Source organism: Pyrus communis, chromosome 3 (genome assembly GCF_963583255.1).
Source record: "Pyrus communis chromosome 3, drPyrComm1.1, whole genome shotgun sequence".
NCBI classification, from domain to species: domain Eukaryota; kingdom Viridiplantae; phylum Streptophyta; class Magnoliopsida; order Rosales; family Rosaceae; genus Pyrus; species Pyrus communis.
In genome coordinates, this window is record NC_084805.1 from 7216000 (window position 1) to 7232984 (window position 16985).

Below are 16985 nucleotides of genomic sequence, written 5' to 3' on the forward strand. Positions count from 1 at the left end.
TAGATTAATCAACAATTCTCAAAATGTACCAACACTTACTAAATGAAATACTAACAAAGAGATAAATCCTTCACCTTCATTAACCAAAACGTATCGATCCTTCCTATGCAACTGTAATTTAATCATTTAATTGAAAACAGAGGAAGTTTAAACCAACTACTGACAATAACAAATTTACCAATAAAAAACAAAAAACAAAAAAACTTTAACTTCAAAAGACGATTAAAGGCAACCAACTGATAATTTGAATAAAAATAAATAAAAATGGAACCTCAATAACAACATCGACCTAGTACAGAAAGAGGGCGTTTAAAACTTATGATAAGTTCATCAATGGAAAAAATGTGCCGCTGGAGAATAAACTTTACGAGAGGAAATTAACACGATTAATATCCTTAAATTCAAATTCTTCTTATCTTGAGCCATCAGTATTCTTCTTTGATTAAAACTCTGAGACGTAAGTTAGCAAGAATCTAGGAACCCTCCTTTGTTTAGGCGTGAAGAAAATGGACACCAAAATCTACTTTGTTAAATGCTATGGTAGGTCCTGTAGTTTAGGTACATTAAAATGTGTTAATTAACATACACATGGAAGCAAAATTGTAGGAGAATGTCTAATCAAATTGTTAAAACAAACAAAATATTTAGTCTAAGAAGCTTAAAAATAAATGTTTACAGTATATTTAATTTGATTTTCTTTTTCTTTTTTCTTTTTTCAGGTACATTGCTTTATTTTGAATGTAATTAAATAAAGGGCAAATTTGTTTACAAGAGATCATGTTGTTGGGTTAACATAGACAAAGGGGGTTATTAAAATCTAAAAAGGTGTGAGTGTAATGTTTAAAATGCGAAGGAATTTTATGAAAATGATAGAAGCATATTTATGCAACTTAGTTAGCTCGTTTTCTTGCATTTACATAGTTAGCTTGTTTTCTTGCATTTACATAGTTAGTTTATATTTATTATAGTGATTTAAGCTATTTTCGTGTGTTTGTAGGTCCAATTGGCTAAAGAGGCAAGAAAGTGCATTTTTGTGCATTTTAGTGCAATTTTGGGCTGGAATGGATAGCTTGCATATGGAGCAAGGTGGATGGACGAATTTGAAGTCAAAAGAGGCTAGGAACATGCTACAAATCTGGAGAAACAAGTTTGAGACAAAAAAGATAAGGAAATAGCAAGAAACATGGAACATTATCCAAACAACCTTATCTTATCCAAATCTTATCCAAATCTTATCCTAACCTAATCTTGTTCTACCTTAATTCCTGCTGCAAGGAGCACATCCAAATGACATTAGAACACCTAGATATATGGTTCTAGAAGGTCCTATCCTTCTCCTACATTGGTGCCGCACCCCTTAGCCCTTGTTCTTCTAGAAACCTACCATGATACCCTTTCTAGAAGGTCCTATCCTTCTCCTACATTGGTGCCGCACCCTCTCCCTATTCTCTTTGGTTTCTAATTTCTAGATGGCCCAAAACCCTAACCTTTTCCCCTATAACTGTGCCGTGCCCTATCCTTGTTCTCCAAGGCTTTGTGCCGTGAAACCCTAGCATATAAATATATGTTTATGTCGCACAAATCAAGGACCATCCATTCATTCTTTCATTCAGCCATCCATCACACAAAGTCGTATCACCCTTCCACCACACCCCATAATTCACACCACATACACCTAATTGTCTCTATTGCTGCAACAAGGAAGGAAAGAGGGAAGGACTTGTGCCGTGCAATCTGCCATCCAAAGGGAGCCGTGCTTGCCATTGGAGTGTGAGTGTTTCTAGGTTCTTTCTATCCTTAGTTTTAGTTCAATGTTTATTTTAATTTGGTTTTCAATTATGATGGACATGAGGAACTAATTTCTTTATAGTTGGAGGTGAATTCGAAGCCATGATTATATGTTTTATATGAATTGATTACGTCCAATTATTGTTTCTTGAGTCTTGAATGTGATTTGCTTATCTGAGTTTTCGAAACTTGTTTATGTATGTTGATTGAGGGTCGACACTTAATTTGCATGCATGAATTTGATGCTAGAGTATAAGGGAGTTTCACCTAATCGTTATGAACTTATATTCACAAGTAGTGGAAGTCACTAGTCATGATTGTGTTAAGTAAATTCTTGGCATGAGTATCATGCTTTTCATAGTTACGAATGCCTCGTCAATGCTTATGGTTTTCAAAGAACTTAATGACCTTTGATATGTCTTTCTATCATGCTTTTCATAGTTAGGGAACTTGATAAGGATAATTTGGTTGCGATGCATATTCCATCCAATTCAATGAGTTAAGGAAAATCTGATGGTTAATTTGTGCTATCACGGTTAACTTGGGGTGTTGTCATTCATAGTCTAAAGGAATAATAACTAGAAATTGGTTTGTATGCATATGTCATGTGTGGAGAAGGACCCTCTAACTAGCCTTTCACCCTTTTCAATTCACCAAATTCGTTTTTATAAAGTGTTTCATGCAAAGTTTTTGTTTTAAGTTTTAATTTCGTCAAAAACAATCGCCCTTCCATTAAGTCTTGTTATTTGAATCAAAATCTGTTTTCTTTTAGTCTCTTGAGTCAAGTTAAGTCTTATGTTCGTAAGAATCACTTGTTAGGTCTAGAATTGAGTCTTTTTTTATTGTTTGTTGCTGTTTTGAGAGTTTTGAGTCAGTTTTGAGTATATAGAGTCTAATTTAGTGTTTTTAAGTCTTATTTGTGTTGATGAGTATCCCTAGTTAATCCCCGGTCTAGAACAATCTCTACTTACATATATACTACAATTGTTAACATTAGGATTTAATTTGTGTGTCAAGTTAATTTTCACATCAGAAAGCAACATAAATTTGAGAGGGTATCAGTGTGATTATCCCTTCTATACTCTGCCTACTAATAGAGAAACAACTTTAATAGCCAAGTTCAAAAATCGTTCAAAATTGTCAATGGCAGTATCGTTCATAAATATTCATATGCATTATCATTATTCTTGGGCAAATCCTATTATTATAGGTCGTCTCATCTGTGACCTAGTGCCATTCCATTTTAGAAAAAAATAATAATAAAAACTACAAACGGGATGCAAATTAAAAGATTCTTTCAGAAGAAAAAAGAAACTTATCTAATCCCATCTTAAATTCATTTCCTTCATTGTATAGAATAAAAATAAAATAAGAAGAGACACACACAACTGAGCTTCCGATAGTTCATTCGAAAAAAAAAAACCAAATACTTCTAGTAAACCCTAATAAATCTTTTCCAGTTATTATTCCTAGCAAACTTGGGCATTGTTGTTGTCGTCACCATCAACTTGCTTTCTCTCCTTGAGCATTGCATTGGCTTTTCTCCACCTGAAATATTTACCAAACAGGACCTCCATATCTTCTAGGGTTCTGCCCTGTGTTTCCGGCAGCATCGTATAAAAGAACATCCAAGCAGCAACAGAAATTCCGGCATAAAGAAAGAAGGCCCCACCAATCGTGATGGCCTTGTACAGTGAAATAAATGTCATAGAGACGATCCCACTCGTAACCCTATTACAAGCCACACCGATACTGACTCCTTGAGCGCGTAGCTTCAAGGGGAAGATCTCGGAGCTATATACCCACGTGATGGGCCCTAGCCCGATTGAGAAAAATGCCACATTGAAATATACCATGGCCATGCACAATCCGACGGCCCAGGGGACTGAACCTTTGTGATGGTCGACGATTGTAAGGCCAACTCCGAGAAACATGAGGGAAAATATCATTCCGCCCACGCTGGTCAGTAGCAACGGACGCCGTCCGAACTTGTCGAGGAAAAATGTGGCGACCAAGATGAAAACGGTCTTGGTGAATCCAACGGCAACGGTGGCGAGTAGCTTATGATTGGAGGAGGTGATACCTGCCTTCTCAAAGATCCTTGGGCTGTACAGAACGACAGTGTCTATACCAGAGGCTTGTTCGAAGATGTGGATACCGACGGCTGCGATTAAAATATGGCGAACGGCTGGGGTAGGATGGAGGATCAGTTCTTTCCATACGCCTTCACCGTGGCTGCGTTTTGTGACCTGAACAATGTCGTCGTTTAAGTGGGGTGGGATTCCTGCGGCTTCTTTGATATCGTCTAGTCTGAGCTGGCACTCCTCCTTGGACTCTGAAGTTCTTTGGAGGACTTTCTTAGCGTCGCCGAGTCGCCCCTGCATAACCAGCCACCGAGGAGACTCGGGCATGAATAGGACGCCGACTGTGAGAAGAATAGCTGGAACTCCGCCAACTCCGAGCATGAACCGCCAGCCCAAGTGAAGCGGGAGCTTGGAGAAGGCGTAGTTGGCTATGTACCCCAGTAATATGCCAACATTGACAAACACCTACATATGTACATTCAAGCCAATCAACATAAATTCTACTGTCCCAAACAAATTATAAAGTTCATCACAACATTTTTGGTTTTTAAATTAAACTGCAGCAAAACAAATACAATGCAATTTTATTTCAAAAAACCAATAAAATAATATATTTTCCTTTTGGTGTGAGATCAAAATTTGTCAAAAAAGTTCACGTGCAAAGTTACAAATTCAATTCAAATAAACGCTGTAAATTTGACATCATATACATCAAAAGTAAGTTGTTTCACATGATGATCATGCATTGTATAAATTGATGATATATGCAAGTAAGCAAAAAACAAAAATTGAAACAAACCTCTGGGAAAGATGTGAGGAAGCCACGGAACGATGCCGGAGAGATCTCGGCAGTGTAGACAGGAGCAATCATCATACCATAGCCAACACCGACTCCGGCTACAAACCGGCCAACCATGAGGAAGGCGTAGTTGGTGGCAAATCCCATGAGGAGAGCTCCGACGAAGAAGATGACTCCCGCTAGAACAATGGTGTACTTGCGGCCGATCCAGTCGGAGGTTCTGCCGGCAAAGGCGGAGCCGAGGAGGGAGTAGATGTTTAGAGTACCAGCAAGTATTTCGACTTGAACGTCACTGATTTTAAGATTTTCTTTGATAAAGAGTGACGCTCCACTCATTACACCAATATCTGTAAATAAAATCAACAAGTAATATAAAATTATGAGATTTGAATCAATATAAATTTAAAAATATATAACGAGACGAGTATATATGACACTTATTTTGGAGTAACAACAATTTTTTGAAGCAAATTAATTTTCCAATATTTTTCATGTTTCTAGTATGAATACGTTGCGTTCTCCAAACATTGATCACTTATCACTTTAACAAATTTGGGAAACTCGTGAACTGTAAGGAGAATTCCAATAAAAAAAAAATGGAGAATTACCATAACCCAGTAAGACTGAAGTTGTGCAAGCCAAAAGAGCACAGGCAATAGCGAATTTGCTAGTTTTTGGCTTCTTTGGAGGATCAAAATCTTCAATGCTCGTATTCTGCGGTCCGCCGGTGACGGCATTATCGTTCACCCTCTGGTCAGCCATCAAGCTAGAGAGAGAGAGAGAGAGAGAGAGAGAGAGAGAGAGAGAGAGAGAGAGAGAGAGAGAGAGGTAGAGATGTGTTTGGAGTTTGGAACTATGCCTGTATGTAGAAAACAAGATAGATAATTTGATGGAGAGAAGAAATAGAGCATAGAAATTAGTGTTAATTGCCACTTATATTTATAATGGATGGATTTTATCCATTGGCCCGCGTAGGTAATGGATTAGGATTTGGATTTATCCAAAGACCCTTATCCAAAGTAATTCAGATTTGGTTTTGGACTCAGAAGTGGGATTAGCCAATCAGTTGATGAGTCTCTAAACATCATGGCAAGAAGAATTAAAATTTTCAACTAACTCGACACGTGTTTACTGCCACTAATTTCGCTGATTATTGTCAAATATGAATAAATTCATCAACCGTCCATTTTGAGGACATCCAATGAATTCCAATATTAATTCCCCTTCTTGTTGACCATTTATCCCTATCAAACCTCTGTTCAAACACTATTTTATTTTATCTTGAACTTTGTATTATCTTGAGTACTTTTTTTCTCCCACCCACTATGGAAAGTGTTACGAATTACGTAACGCACGCCATACCCTAGAGTTTGAATTTTGCTCTACGTAATTTATGTTAAATCTAAAATTTTCTTGTTAACTGATATTCCATTTACATGCACTATAATCACATATCATGAGCCGCTTCTAAGATTGAAGAAATTTCTAGCTTCCCAAGTGCTCTAGGGTATATCAATCTGTGCTGGGTTTGCATTTTTGGCATTTCATGAAGTTCACCTCCTGATTTTACATGCATTCCCTTTATTCTTTCAAACTCCAGGTACCATTTCAATCTAATGAATATAGTCTTATTCGTCTCTCTGTTTTTTATGTTTTTCATGGTCTTATTCTTTTTGTTGGGGGTTGTCATTATTTTGTGTTTTTGTTTGTGTTTGTGTTTGAGATGTACTAAGTAAACATGTCGTTAGAATGATTAGCTTGATGTTTAGGATTTGATTGCTACATTTTGTTGGGACCTTTTACCCTTTTAAATTTTGCCCATTTCCCCGACAATTCCTAGCTTCGCCAATGTTGCAGGAGTTAAAAAGAAGATGGGATGTGCGATCAGCACATATCCTTTTCAAAAATGATAATAATTAGTTACATTGTGCTCTTAGTTGTTTCATGCTAAAATGATTCAAACTTTTCAAAGCAATTAAGATATTGAAAGAAAACAAACAAAGATATTAGAAACCGTCCCTTTCTGTGTTTGTGGGAAAAAACCCAGTCCTTGATCATGGTAGCAGCGGTAACAAGTCCATTGAAAAAACATTCTTCGTGTGAGTCACTAGAATTGGTGGTTGTTATGAACTCCAAGATATTTTCTCTCTAGATCATCAATCAAAGTTTTGTCTTCAAGATCTTATGGTTTTCATCATCGTTCATGGCAACGGTTGCTACCTAGAGGAATATAACTAGAATCTCAATGAAAGCATCAATTGTTGGAACTAAATTTACGCACATCCATAGACTAAGGCCAAATTCATTGGAATTGCACATGATATCCAGCGAGGGGAGAATGCGATTGATTAGGGATGTGGTTGAATCCATATTGAATTGCCTACATATCTTCGGGCAAGGAGAATCAAACCATTTGTATAGCTAAGAAAGCATGTTGTCATGTGCAGTTTTCCGCTGGCACTTAGCACAAGGATCAGATCATTAGTTTTCGCTGGAGTCTAAACGGGCGTTGCCTCAATCAATGACTCCTCAAAATTGAAGACAACGTCTTCAAGGGCTTTTACACGTTTTTCGAGGCCAATAAGCTTTGACTGTACCTTTATTCGAGAAGCTTTTTGAACTTTAATAATGAAGGCGTTAATCTTCATCAGGGTTTCCCATATTCATTCCATGGCTAGAACGTCTTTAGCACCATAAGTGTAGTTGTGTTGTGTTCTAGGGCGACAGAAGTATTGGGACGTTTTGAAATAGTCATTATTGTAGTAGAGTAATTTAGTCAGGGGAGTATGAATTTACTCTCAATGAAAGCACCAATTTTCAGAACCAAATTCGCGCACCACTGTTAACAGTGAAGATGCAGAAACTTGTTACCTTTAAAAAAAAATCGTAAGAAACCTAAGAACCAGTAAGGTGCTGACCAAAGGCTCTCCGAAGGTCAAATAGTAAGCAAACATAGAAGACTCAAGCAGTAGGCAAGAGAATAAATGTATGATAATTACGTTACCAAAGATGAACCCTATAAGGGTATGTTTACACTATCAAGATAGAGTTATTTTACGACATAGACTCCGTATTAAACCGTGAGAATCCCAAAAGATATCTAGAAGTAGATTTTGCATCCTCTTACGAGTGTGATTACTTGCAGTGTACGTCAAGCCCAAGATTGTAGGAATTTTAAGAATATAGAAAACTTGGTTGATTCCATACTATATCAAGTTCTCGTATCTTGTGGAATAAGCTTGGTTAATCTCAGCGAACTCGTCGAACTTCGCCCACTACTTTATAACAAGATGATGGTGACATCGTTGATTCATCTATGTAGCTCAATGGTGGAAGTTGTTGAGTCCATGACTGTACTTCTGAGGTAGTCGTACTTCAATCCACCTTACTCCGTCCCTGGAAAACCATGGTCCCATAAGAGGGATCGAAAGAAGCAGAGAAAGAAAGGAAACATAAAGAGAGAGGAACACATAGAGAGGAGAGAGAAAGAGACATTAATGAAAATGAGCGGGTAAATGTAGAGAAAGGAAAGACCCAATTTCACCCTAAGCTCATTTTGGCTAATTTATTGTCAGCCGTTCAAATGAAATCCAACGGTTTACATTGTTCCTCACAAATGGTCCACAAGCAGCGATCTGCTTAAGAGAAGTTGGGAATCCCTCATACTTTTGGATCACATCATGGCATTGATAGTGAATTAAACTAAAACATGTATTGTGGCCCTCAAGGTAGTTTTTTAAATGAACCAAGTGAAGCTGAATATTAAAATAAGCATGTTCAAAACCATAATTAGTAAATTCGTGTACAATATATCTATGTAGGCAAAAATAATCATAAGGTGACACGTGAATTTTTGGGTTAAAAAGACAAAATTACCCTAGAGGCACACCAGGATTCCTACACGCGAGCAATGAACAATCATCTCTCAACCAAGTCAAAAGTGCCTAATATAGGTAATAATTCAAAACCTATTTCATCCATCCTCATCAAATCATCTCCACAAGGTAACTCCGAAATCATTCCCCTTTTATTATATTAATTAGCTATTCAATTAGGAAATTATTCTATTAATTAGCTAATTAATTGATTTATTATTCAATCATTCCTAATTAGCTACAAATCATGAACCTCACCCAAAATACCAACCAAGTGGCCGGTCCTCCTCCTAAAAGGGCCAGCCACACCCCTATAAATACTACTTCATTCTCTCCAAAACACAATTCCAACTCTCTTGCAAAATTCTCTAAATTATCCATACACTTTTCTCTCAAAATTCTACCTTTAGCATTGGAGGTTCTTCGGCCAAAGCCCCCCCTCCCAATTCATCATGGGCGCGTGAGGCTCTTGGCCTTGACCTTAGGTGTTAATTGTTTTGTTTGTGCAATTTTGTCCAAGAATGAGAAGGCGGAAATTTGCATCCACAATATCTACAAGTATTTCTTTAAAATACTTCGTTTAATTTAACATGTCTTAATTATTCATTCAATTACACTTTTTAAAAACTCCAGTGTATAGTACACATATTATACACATTCATACATATTAATCACGTTTAAAACACGTTATTTTCACACATTTTTTCAATAATACATGTAAAACTCACACTATTCTACCTATGTTTTTAGCATATTATTAAAGAAATAAAAACACATTATTTTTTTAATAAATTAAATTAAATTTTATAAAGATGACTGAATTTTTCAATATATTATTTGAGCAAAATTATCAGAAAATACGATCACATATTATTCATGTATTATACTAGTTTTCGTATTACGTAACAAATGAAGTAACGGAAAGAATAGTTCAAAATTGTATGTTTGGTCTTTGAAATGTGGATGTTATCCGACTTACATTACGAAGAAAGAGAGAAATAAATGATGGTTGATCAAAGTCCAATTGCATCCAAATCATATTCTTAGTGGTTGAACTTGGTATGGTGTAGAGATTAGGGTTGACAAAGCGATAGGTTTTAAGCTCATCAAAACTTCTTTACAAATAACAGGAAATATTGTACCTAACACCACCACGAACCTGATGATTTTCGATTCCAAATGATGGAAATTTCATTAATCTAAATATAGATATATTTCCATCGGATGCCAGGTATTAATTCGATTAGTTTATCTGGTTCAATACAGTCGCATTAACCTTTCAATCAGCTTTTGAATGAAGAGACCTTATCAGGAGTGAGACATTGGCTTAGGCTCCGTTGGATAATGCTTTTTTAAGTATAAGTAGACATTTATTCATTGTTATACAATAAATTTAATTAAAACTAAAATTTTGAAAAGAAAAAAAAAAAAAAAAAAAAAAAAAAAAAAAAAAAAAAAAAGAAGCCCTAGGCACCACCTAGACTCTAAACCTCTGCCCATCACCCAACTAGTGCAATGCCTTTTAAAATCTTGAGAAATATAACGAAGATCAACAAATGCACTAAGGGGCGTTTGTTGCGCCGGACTATCTCGGACTGGATTAGCTTCAAGGACTAAGTTGGACTGGCTTAGACTAGACTAAACTGGACTAACTTAGTGAAGCGTTTGGTGCAGTATTGGACTAAGAAGCTGGATAACAACAAACTCTAATATTATATTATTTAATATATAAATTATTAATATTTTATTATGATCTTATCTTTTTCTTCATCTTTTCCTACCATTTCCGTCCCACTCTTTTCCTCTTCTCTCGTCATCCCACCCTCTCCCTCTTTTTTTCCTCTTAGACCTCTCAATTCATGTCTCTTTCTCATTCCTGGTCAAACTCCTTATTGATTCCAGTCTCTATTTCACTGTCCTCCCTCCCTCTCTAGCTATGCGTTGTTCGAATGGAACCTCACGGCTCCAATTTTCCCGACGAGTTGCAGGTTTCCCGATGTGTTTTCCGGCCAACCCTCGTTAAATTGGATGAAGTTAGCACCGCCAAAAAATTCATCACCATCCCTAGACCGAGATCTTAGTTTTGAATGCTCGAATCTGTCATGGATTTGAAGAAGCCCAAACATGCCGAGACTTCCAGGCCATTTTCCGGCCACATTCGACCACATTTTGGCCTCGATTTAGGTAAAATCGTAATCTTGTCACTCCCAGCTTCAATTTGGTATATTTTATATGAAAGTTGGTTGTGAAATGGATCTAAAAGAGAGTCGGAAAGTTAATGATTGATCTAGGTGACCGGAGATGACGAGGAGTCTGTCGGGAGTGGTCATTGAGCATGACGAGGACAAGAAAGAGAGGATAGTCTTAGCTAGTCCCATGGTTATTGGGGGGTCTCGCTAAGACCTCTTAGTGAAGGGTTTTGTCCATGCTAGTCCCCTTTAGTCTCATTAATGTTAGTCCCAGCATGGAACAAACACAGTATTGGACTAATAGCTAGTCCAGTCCAGTCCAGTCCAGTCCAGTCCAACTTAGCGAGGGCAAACAAACGTGATTTCATTGTTTTTTGCCGAGATTAATTAAAAATTAATTAATCAAACGAAAAAAATTATAATTGGCGCTTTGGTGAGTTTTAAGCTCACTGGGCCACAAGAAGTTGAATGGTTTAGCTTAACGCTAGTGAGGCTGGCTTGATTGCGCGAAATGCTAGGTTTTCTCCGTTCGCGTTTTCTACAATGTGGACCGAGTTTTGATGTCCATTTGTGCGGACAAATGTAGGTCATTGGATATGATCTCAACAATTGTAAACAAATCAATCAAAGTAAGTTTACAGTAAAACCAGGTCATAAATGTCTATGACCCGTCACCCAACAACATTGTTTTTTTTTCAACTGAAACTCTCCCCCTCCTCAACAACAATTAACTCATTCATTAATCTTGTCGTATACTCAACCCAAAACTCTTATGTGAACGATTTAAAAAAATAAAAATAAAAATAAAAAAAAATAAAAAAAATCAATTGACTTTTATGCCGTTTGAAACTCAGTCGAACTTCTCCATTGTTTTTCGTCCCTAGCAAGGCGTTGGAAACTCAATCAACTTTCAACTGCGCATTCGAAACTTAGTCGAACTTTGTTTGAAATTGGTTCTAAATTTGTCATGTTGGTTCAACAGAAAAGACATCATACGTGTTCTTCCAAGTCGAGATTGAGAGTCCTTGCTTCCACAAATTAACCGTGTCATACTTCCCCTTAAATCACGTTGAAATTTGGTGAGTTTTAAAATTTGGAACCCTAGAAGTCAAGTTTGTTATTTTTGTTAAATTTGTTAAATGAATTCAGGATTCATGGTTAATTATGTATGGTCAATGATAAAATTAGTGGAAATTTGTGGAATTGTGGGGAAATGTCGGTTCGATGTAGGCTTATGAATTCTTGCTAGGTTGTGTAGAGGGCTTATATTGTTGAATTTTATTGTGTCGAAGTTATATTGTTGACTTGTGTTGATGACAACTTGTTTAATTTTATGGATTAACTTAAGTTTCCTAAATTTAATATGCATTGTTCACGGTTAATCTTTCTATTAATTAATGAAATCATCTTTGTCAACCAAAAGAAGGTAAAAATACAACTTTGTTTTCTATCACACAAAAAAAAATGATGGGTAATAATGTAATTTCACAAATTCAAATTTTACAGTTTTTTATTAAAACCACACATACAGATAATGTTAAAATATCTCTAATATTTAAAATTTAAAAAAAAAATCAAAAACAAAAATCTCTCACTTCTCCACGTCTCTCTCCTTCTCATTTTCTAAGAAAATGTGTCTAGTGTATTATTATGAAAACTGATTGACAAGTTGTGTCCGTAGAGATGGTCTGCACACAAAAGTGGGACATTTTCAGACCTAACTTCACCGCCTTCAATATTTACATTGGCACCCCGCGTAAAAAGCGTGATCACGAAAAACGTGTTGCACCGAAAAGAACACTTGGAGGCGTGTCAGATTTGTCGGCCACAAAACCTTTGTCCAACCTTTAAAGACAGAGAAAATGTGATCTGCCCATGCTTTTCTTGGGGAAAATATGACTTGATTTTATTATATTTCCAGCAACCCGACTGTGATATCATTAGACATGGCATTTGTGTCGTGTTTTTCGTGTTCGTATTATTTTCGTGTCATACTTTATAGCTTAATGAATCGTGTCATGTAACACCCGCTAAAGTAAACGGGTAAATGACCCGATCCGAAATCAACCTATTAATATTATCAGATAATATGACCTGACCTGTTACCCGTTAAGAAAAATATATTTTAAATCAATAAAAATGAAAAACATAATTTGACCCAAAAAAATGTAAAACATAATATTAAATCAGTATATACATACTAAATTTTAGAGTTGGCCCCTTCATGAAATTTGTAAAGCATGTCATTACGAGTGATTACATTTTTCACACTTTTACAATTATTATTATTAATTTTATTAATTTTTCACTAAAATAAAAAAAAACATTGTTCATGAGATTTGGAGGGTTTTAAAAATCTAAACGACCATGTAATTATCGTCTAAGTGTTGAGGATGCAATTATAAACGTTTGTTATGCTTTCATATCTTTCAGACTTATACATTAATGATTGTGAATTTTGTTTATTTTGAACTCTCTTAAAAATACTATTCATGAGAGTTTGTATGGTTTTAAAAATTCAAACGATCATATACCCATCCTCAAAGTGTAGAGAATGCGAGTACGAGCGTTTGCATGTTTTTTTCATATTTTTCACACATGTAAACTAATTATTATAATTTTTTTTAATATGTTTGGTATTTTTAAATTACTTGATATTTTTATTTTTAATATGTTTTATGATTTTTAATCTCAATCTTTGCCTATAATATACTATAAAAATAAATAAATAAATAAAACTTACATTTTAAAATTTATATAGAACAATAATTAATAAACAATATATACATATTCATAATATCTATTGTATTTTATAGTAAGTTTTTTTTAGTTGTTTAAAAAATTAAAATCATCAAAATCACTTTTTTCTTATCGTGTTGAAATTGGTTACCTGCGTGTCACTCTCGTGTAAACATATTAAGGACCTGTTATTAATGTGTTATTATCGTGTGATCCGATAATGACCCGATTAGTTATCGTGTTGACCCGAAACCTGTTATTCGTGTCGTGTTAACGGGTCATGTAAGAAATTGCCAGGTCTAGATATCATCATACAATAAGATACGTGTGGAATTGGAACAAAGAAAAAGAAAAAAAGTTAATCTCAATTTACTATCATAAAGTTTTTGGGTTTTCAACCTTTAGTACATGAAATTTTTTTCAATCCAGAGTGGTACATAAAGTTATAATTTTGGGATACTTTCATACATCAGTTAAGGTTGCTGATAAATTTGTTGTTAACTGATGACGTGGCATCCACGTGAACAATGACTAAACGCCATATGGATATTAAAAAATAAATTAATAAAATAATAAAAACTAAAAAAAAATTTAAAAATAAATAAAAAATATATATTTGGGCGTCTTCTCCCTTACCCCTTCCAACGCCCTTCTCTCCTCTGCACCCACCCTTTCCCCTCCCTCTTTGACTCCACCCACTCCATTTTTCTCTCTCCCTCCCAACGCATTAACACACAGCGTACTGCTCTGTCCTAATTCAAACCGCAAGCCCTAATCTCCCAAATTCCCCTCTCCAATTCATCCATTTCCAATGTCCTCCAATGGCCCCGATGAGCCCTGCAACTCCAAGACCAAACCGGAATTCCATTTTGGGTAAATTCGACGGCCAAAGAAGAACCACTTTTCTTCTTTCGTAATTGTTCTTTCAAGCGTTTTCTCAACTCAAGGTATGCCAATGCTTCCTTGGTAGGCTTTGGATTCCTTGGTAGGCTTTGGATCTTCCTCTTCCTCTTCATACTCTTCGCCATTCTCATCATCCTTGTAATCCTCATATTCGTTGCCTGATTGACCATAATCTTATCCCAAAAAGTTGTCAAACTAAGGGGGTGTAGTCAACTTAGGATTTGAAAGGATTTTAATAGATTTTGTTAAGTGATGGATTTCATAGGACTACGAGACTTCTACAAAATCCATATGGATTTTGGAAGATTTTGGAAGATTCATATAACAGATTTCTATGGATTTTGATAGATTTTACAGTGTTGAATCTTGACCGTCAAATAAATCAAATGGTGATAAATGTATATAGGTCATAAATCTATTAAAATGAAGTTGACATAAAATGTCAAGATTATCACATAAACCCAACTACTCAAAAGTCTCCAGCTGCACTCCTTTCCAATCCTATTTCCTCCCCACTTTAGACCTGGTTTGGTACTGAGGTGATTCTGAAAAAAGCTGCTATCAAAAAAAGCTGGAAGCTGTTTTTGTGTTTGGTAAACACTCAGCTTCAGCTTTTTTTTCATAGTTTTGGATGAAAAAAAGCCAAAAACAAGAAGCTGCAAAACCTAGCTTTGAAAAACCGGCTTTTTTTCACATCAGTTTTACATAAAAGTTTACCAAACACTCTAATACTGCTTTTTTTTTCAAAAGCACTTTTACAAAAAAGTTTACCAAACACTCTGCTGCTTTATTTCACAGCTGCTTTTTCTCACAGCACAGCAGAAGCAACTTTTTTTCAAAGCACAGCAATACCAAACCAGCCCTTATTCTTCTCTCTTTTCCGTTCCAGCTAACCTCTCTCCTCCAATCTTTTTTTTTTTTTTTTTGTCAATACTCCTCTAATCTTGTTTTCCGCGACTCTCTCTTACTCCTCTTCCTTCACAACCCAATTTCAATTCCCCTTCTCTGCCATGAAGAAAAAATTGCACAAAATTGCAAAAAGAATTGTAGAAAAATTGCATTGGTGAAATAGAAAAATTCCAGAGATAAAGAAAAAATTGCAGAGATGAAAGAAGAAGATAAAGTGTGAGAGGAAGAGGGAGAGGTTCTTGGATTTGAAATCCTAAGGTGTGAGGTAGGATTTTATTTGGTCTTGGTTATATATACTTCTTGTTCTCAAATCTCACAAAATCCACATCTTTATGAAATCCTACAAAATCTTTAATTTTTCAATACACCTAGATTTAGATGGACTTTAAAAATGACTATTAAAACCTTGATTGACTACACCCAGATTTGCATGGATTCTAAAAATCATTTAAAATCCTTTGGTTGACTACACTAGGATTTTAAAGTGTTTTAAAATCCTTCCAAATCCGAGTTTGACTACACCCCCTAATTTTCTCCAAAAAATAATAGATTATCAATATCGAAAATTTACATCCAATAAAAAATAGATAGATGAAGATTGAAAATTTGCTTACATCTCTATCATATCCTGTATTTCCCTCTCGATCTGAACAATTACAAATGCAAAGTACCTAAAAAATCACAAAAAAAAAAACCCTAATTTTTATTATGTTGAACTAAAACAACTGTTCAAAATCTTCAATTTTCGTCAAATCAAACAATTACAGCCAAAACCTATATAGGCTCTGTTCGATTCCATGGATTTAGCATTGCATTTGTGCCCTAATTTTGAAATTGGCCATTCCAATGCCGAATCCACAATCCGGATGCATAAATTTCATTCCGAATTATGAAATTCCAATTGTAACATCCCACATCACCCAAGGGAGTGGATCCTGTAAGCCTTATATGTATATTCTCATCTCTACCTAGCACGAGGTCTTTTGGGAGCTCACTGGCTTCGGGTTCCATCGGAACTCCAAAGTTAAGCGAGTTTGGGCTGGAACAATCCTAGGATGGGTGACCCATTGTGAAGTTGCTCGTGAGTTCCCAGAAACAAAACCGTGAGGGCGTGGTCGGGGCCCAAAGCGGACAATATCGTGCTACGGTAGAGTCGAGCCCGGGATGTGGTGGGGGCCCAAGTCAGGATGTGACAATTTGGTATCAGAGCTAATCCCTGGCCGCAAGTGTGCCGACGAGGACGTCGGGCCCTTAAGGGGGGTGGACTGTAACATCCCACATCGCCCAGGGGAGTGGATCATGTAAGCCTTATATGTATATTCTCATCTCTACCTAGCACGAGGCCTTTTGGGAGCTTATTGGCTTCGTGTTCCATCGGAACTCCGAAGTTAAGCGAGTTTGGATTGGAGTAATCTCAGGATGGGTGACCCACTGGGAAATTGCTCGTGAGTTCCCAGAAACAAAATCGTGAGGGCATGGTTGGGGCCCAAAGCGGACAATATCGTACTACGGTGGAGTCGAGCCCGGAATGTGGTGGGGGCCCAGGCCGAGATATGGTGGGGCCCAGGCGGGGATGTGACACCAATCCCAAATCTCCTTAAACTGAAAAATCAGAACGAAACTACTCACCTGAAATTCCTTTCAATCACAACACCAATCGAAAATCATGAGGCCTCTGAAATCTAGGATAATCTGTGCG

General features: G+C 36.2%; 1 protein-coding gene across 1 annotated transcript; it reads right to left on the reverse strand.

Moving 5' to 3' along the window:
• Positions 1 to 2837: 2837 nt before the first annotated feature.
• LOC137729119 (putative polyol transporter 1) lies at positions 2838 to 5510 on the reverse strand. Its single transcript, XM_068467949.1, has 3 exons — positions 5280 to 5510; positions 4672 to 5018; positions 2838 to 4337 (listed from the first exon to the last, which is right to left on the reverse strand). Exons 1-3 carry the CDS (start codon positions 5431 to 5433, stop codon positions 3258 to 3260), a joined length of 1581 nt encoding a protein of 526 aa, XP_068324050.1. The 5' UTR covers positions 5434 to 5510; the 3' UTR covers positions 2838 to 3257.
• Between the last annotated feature and the right edge of the window lie 11475 nt (positions 5511 to 16985).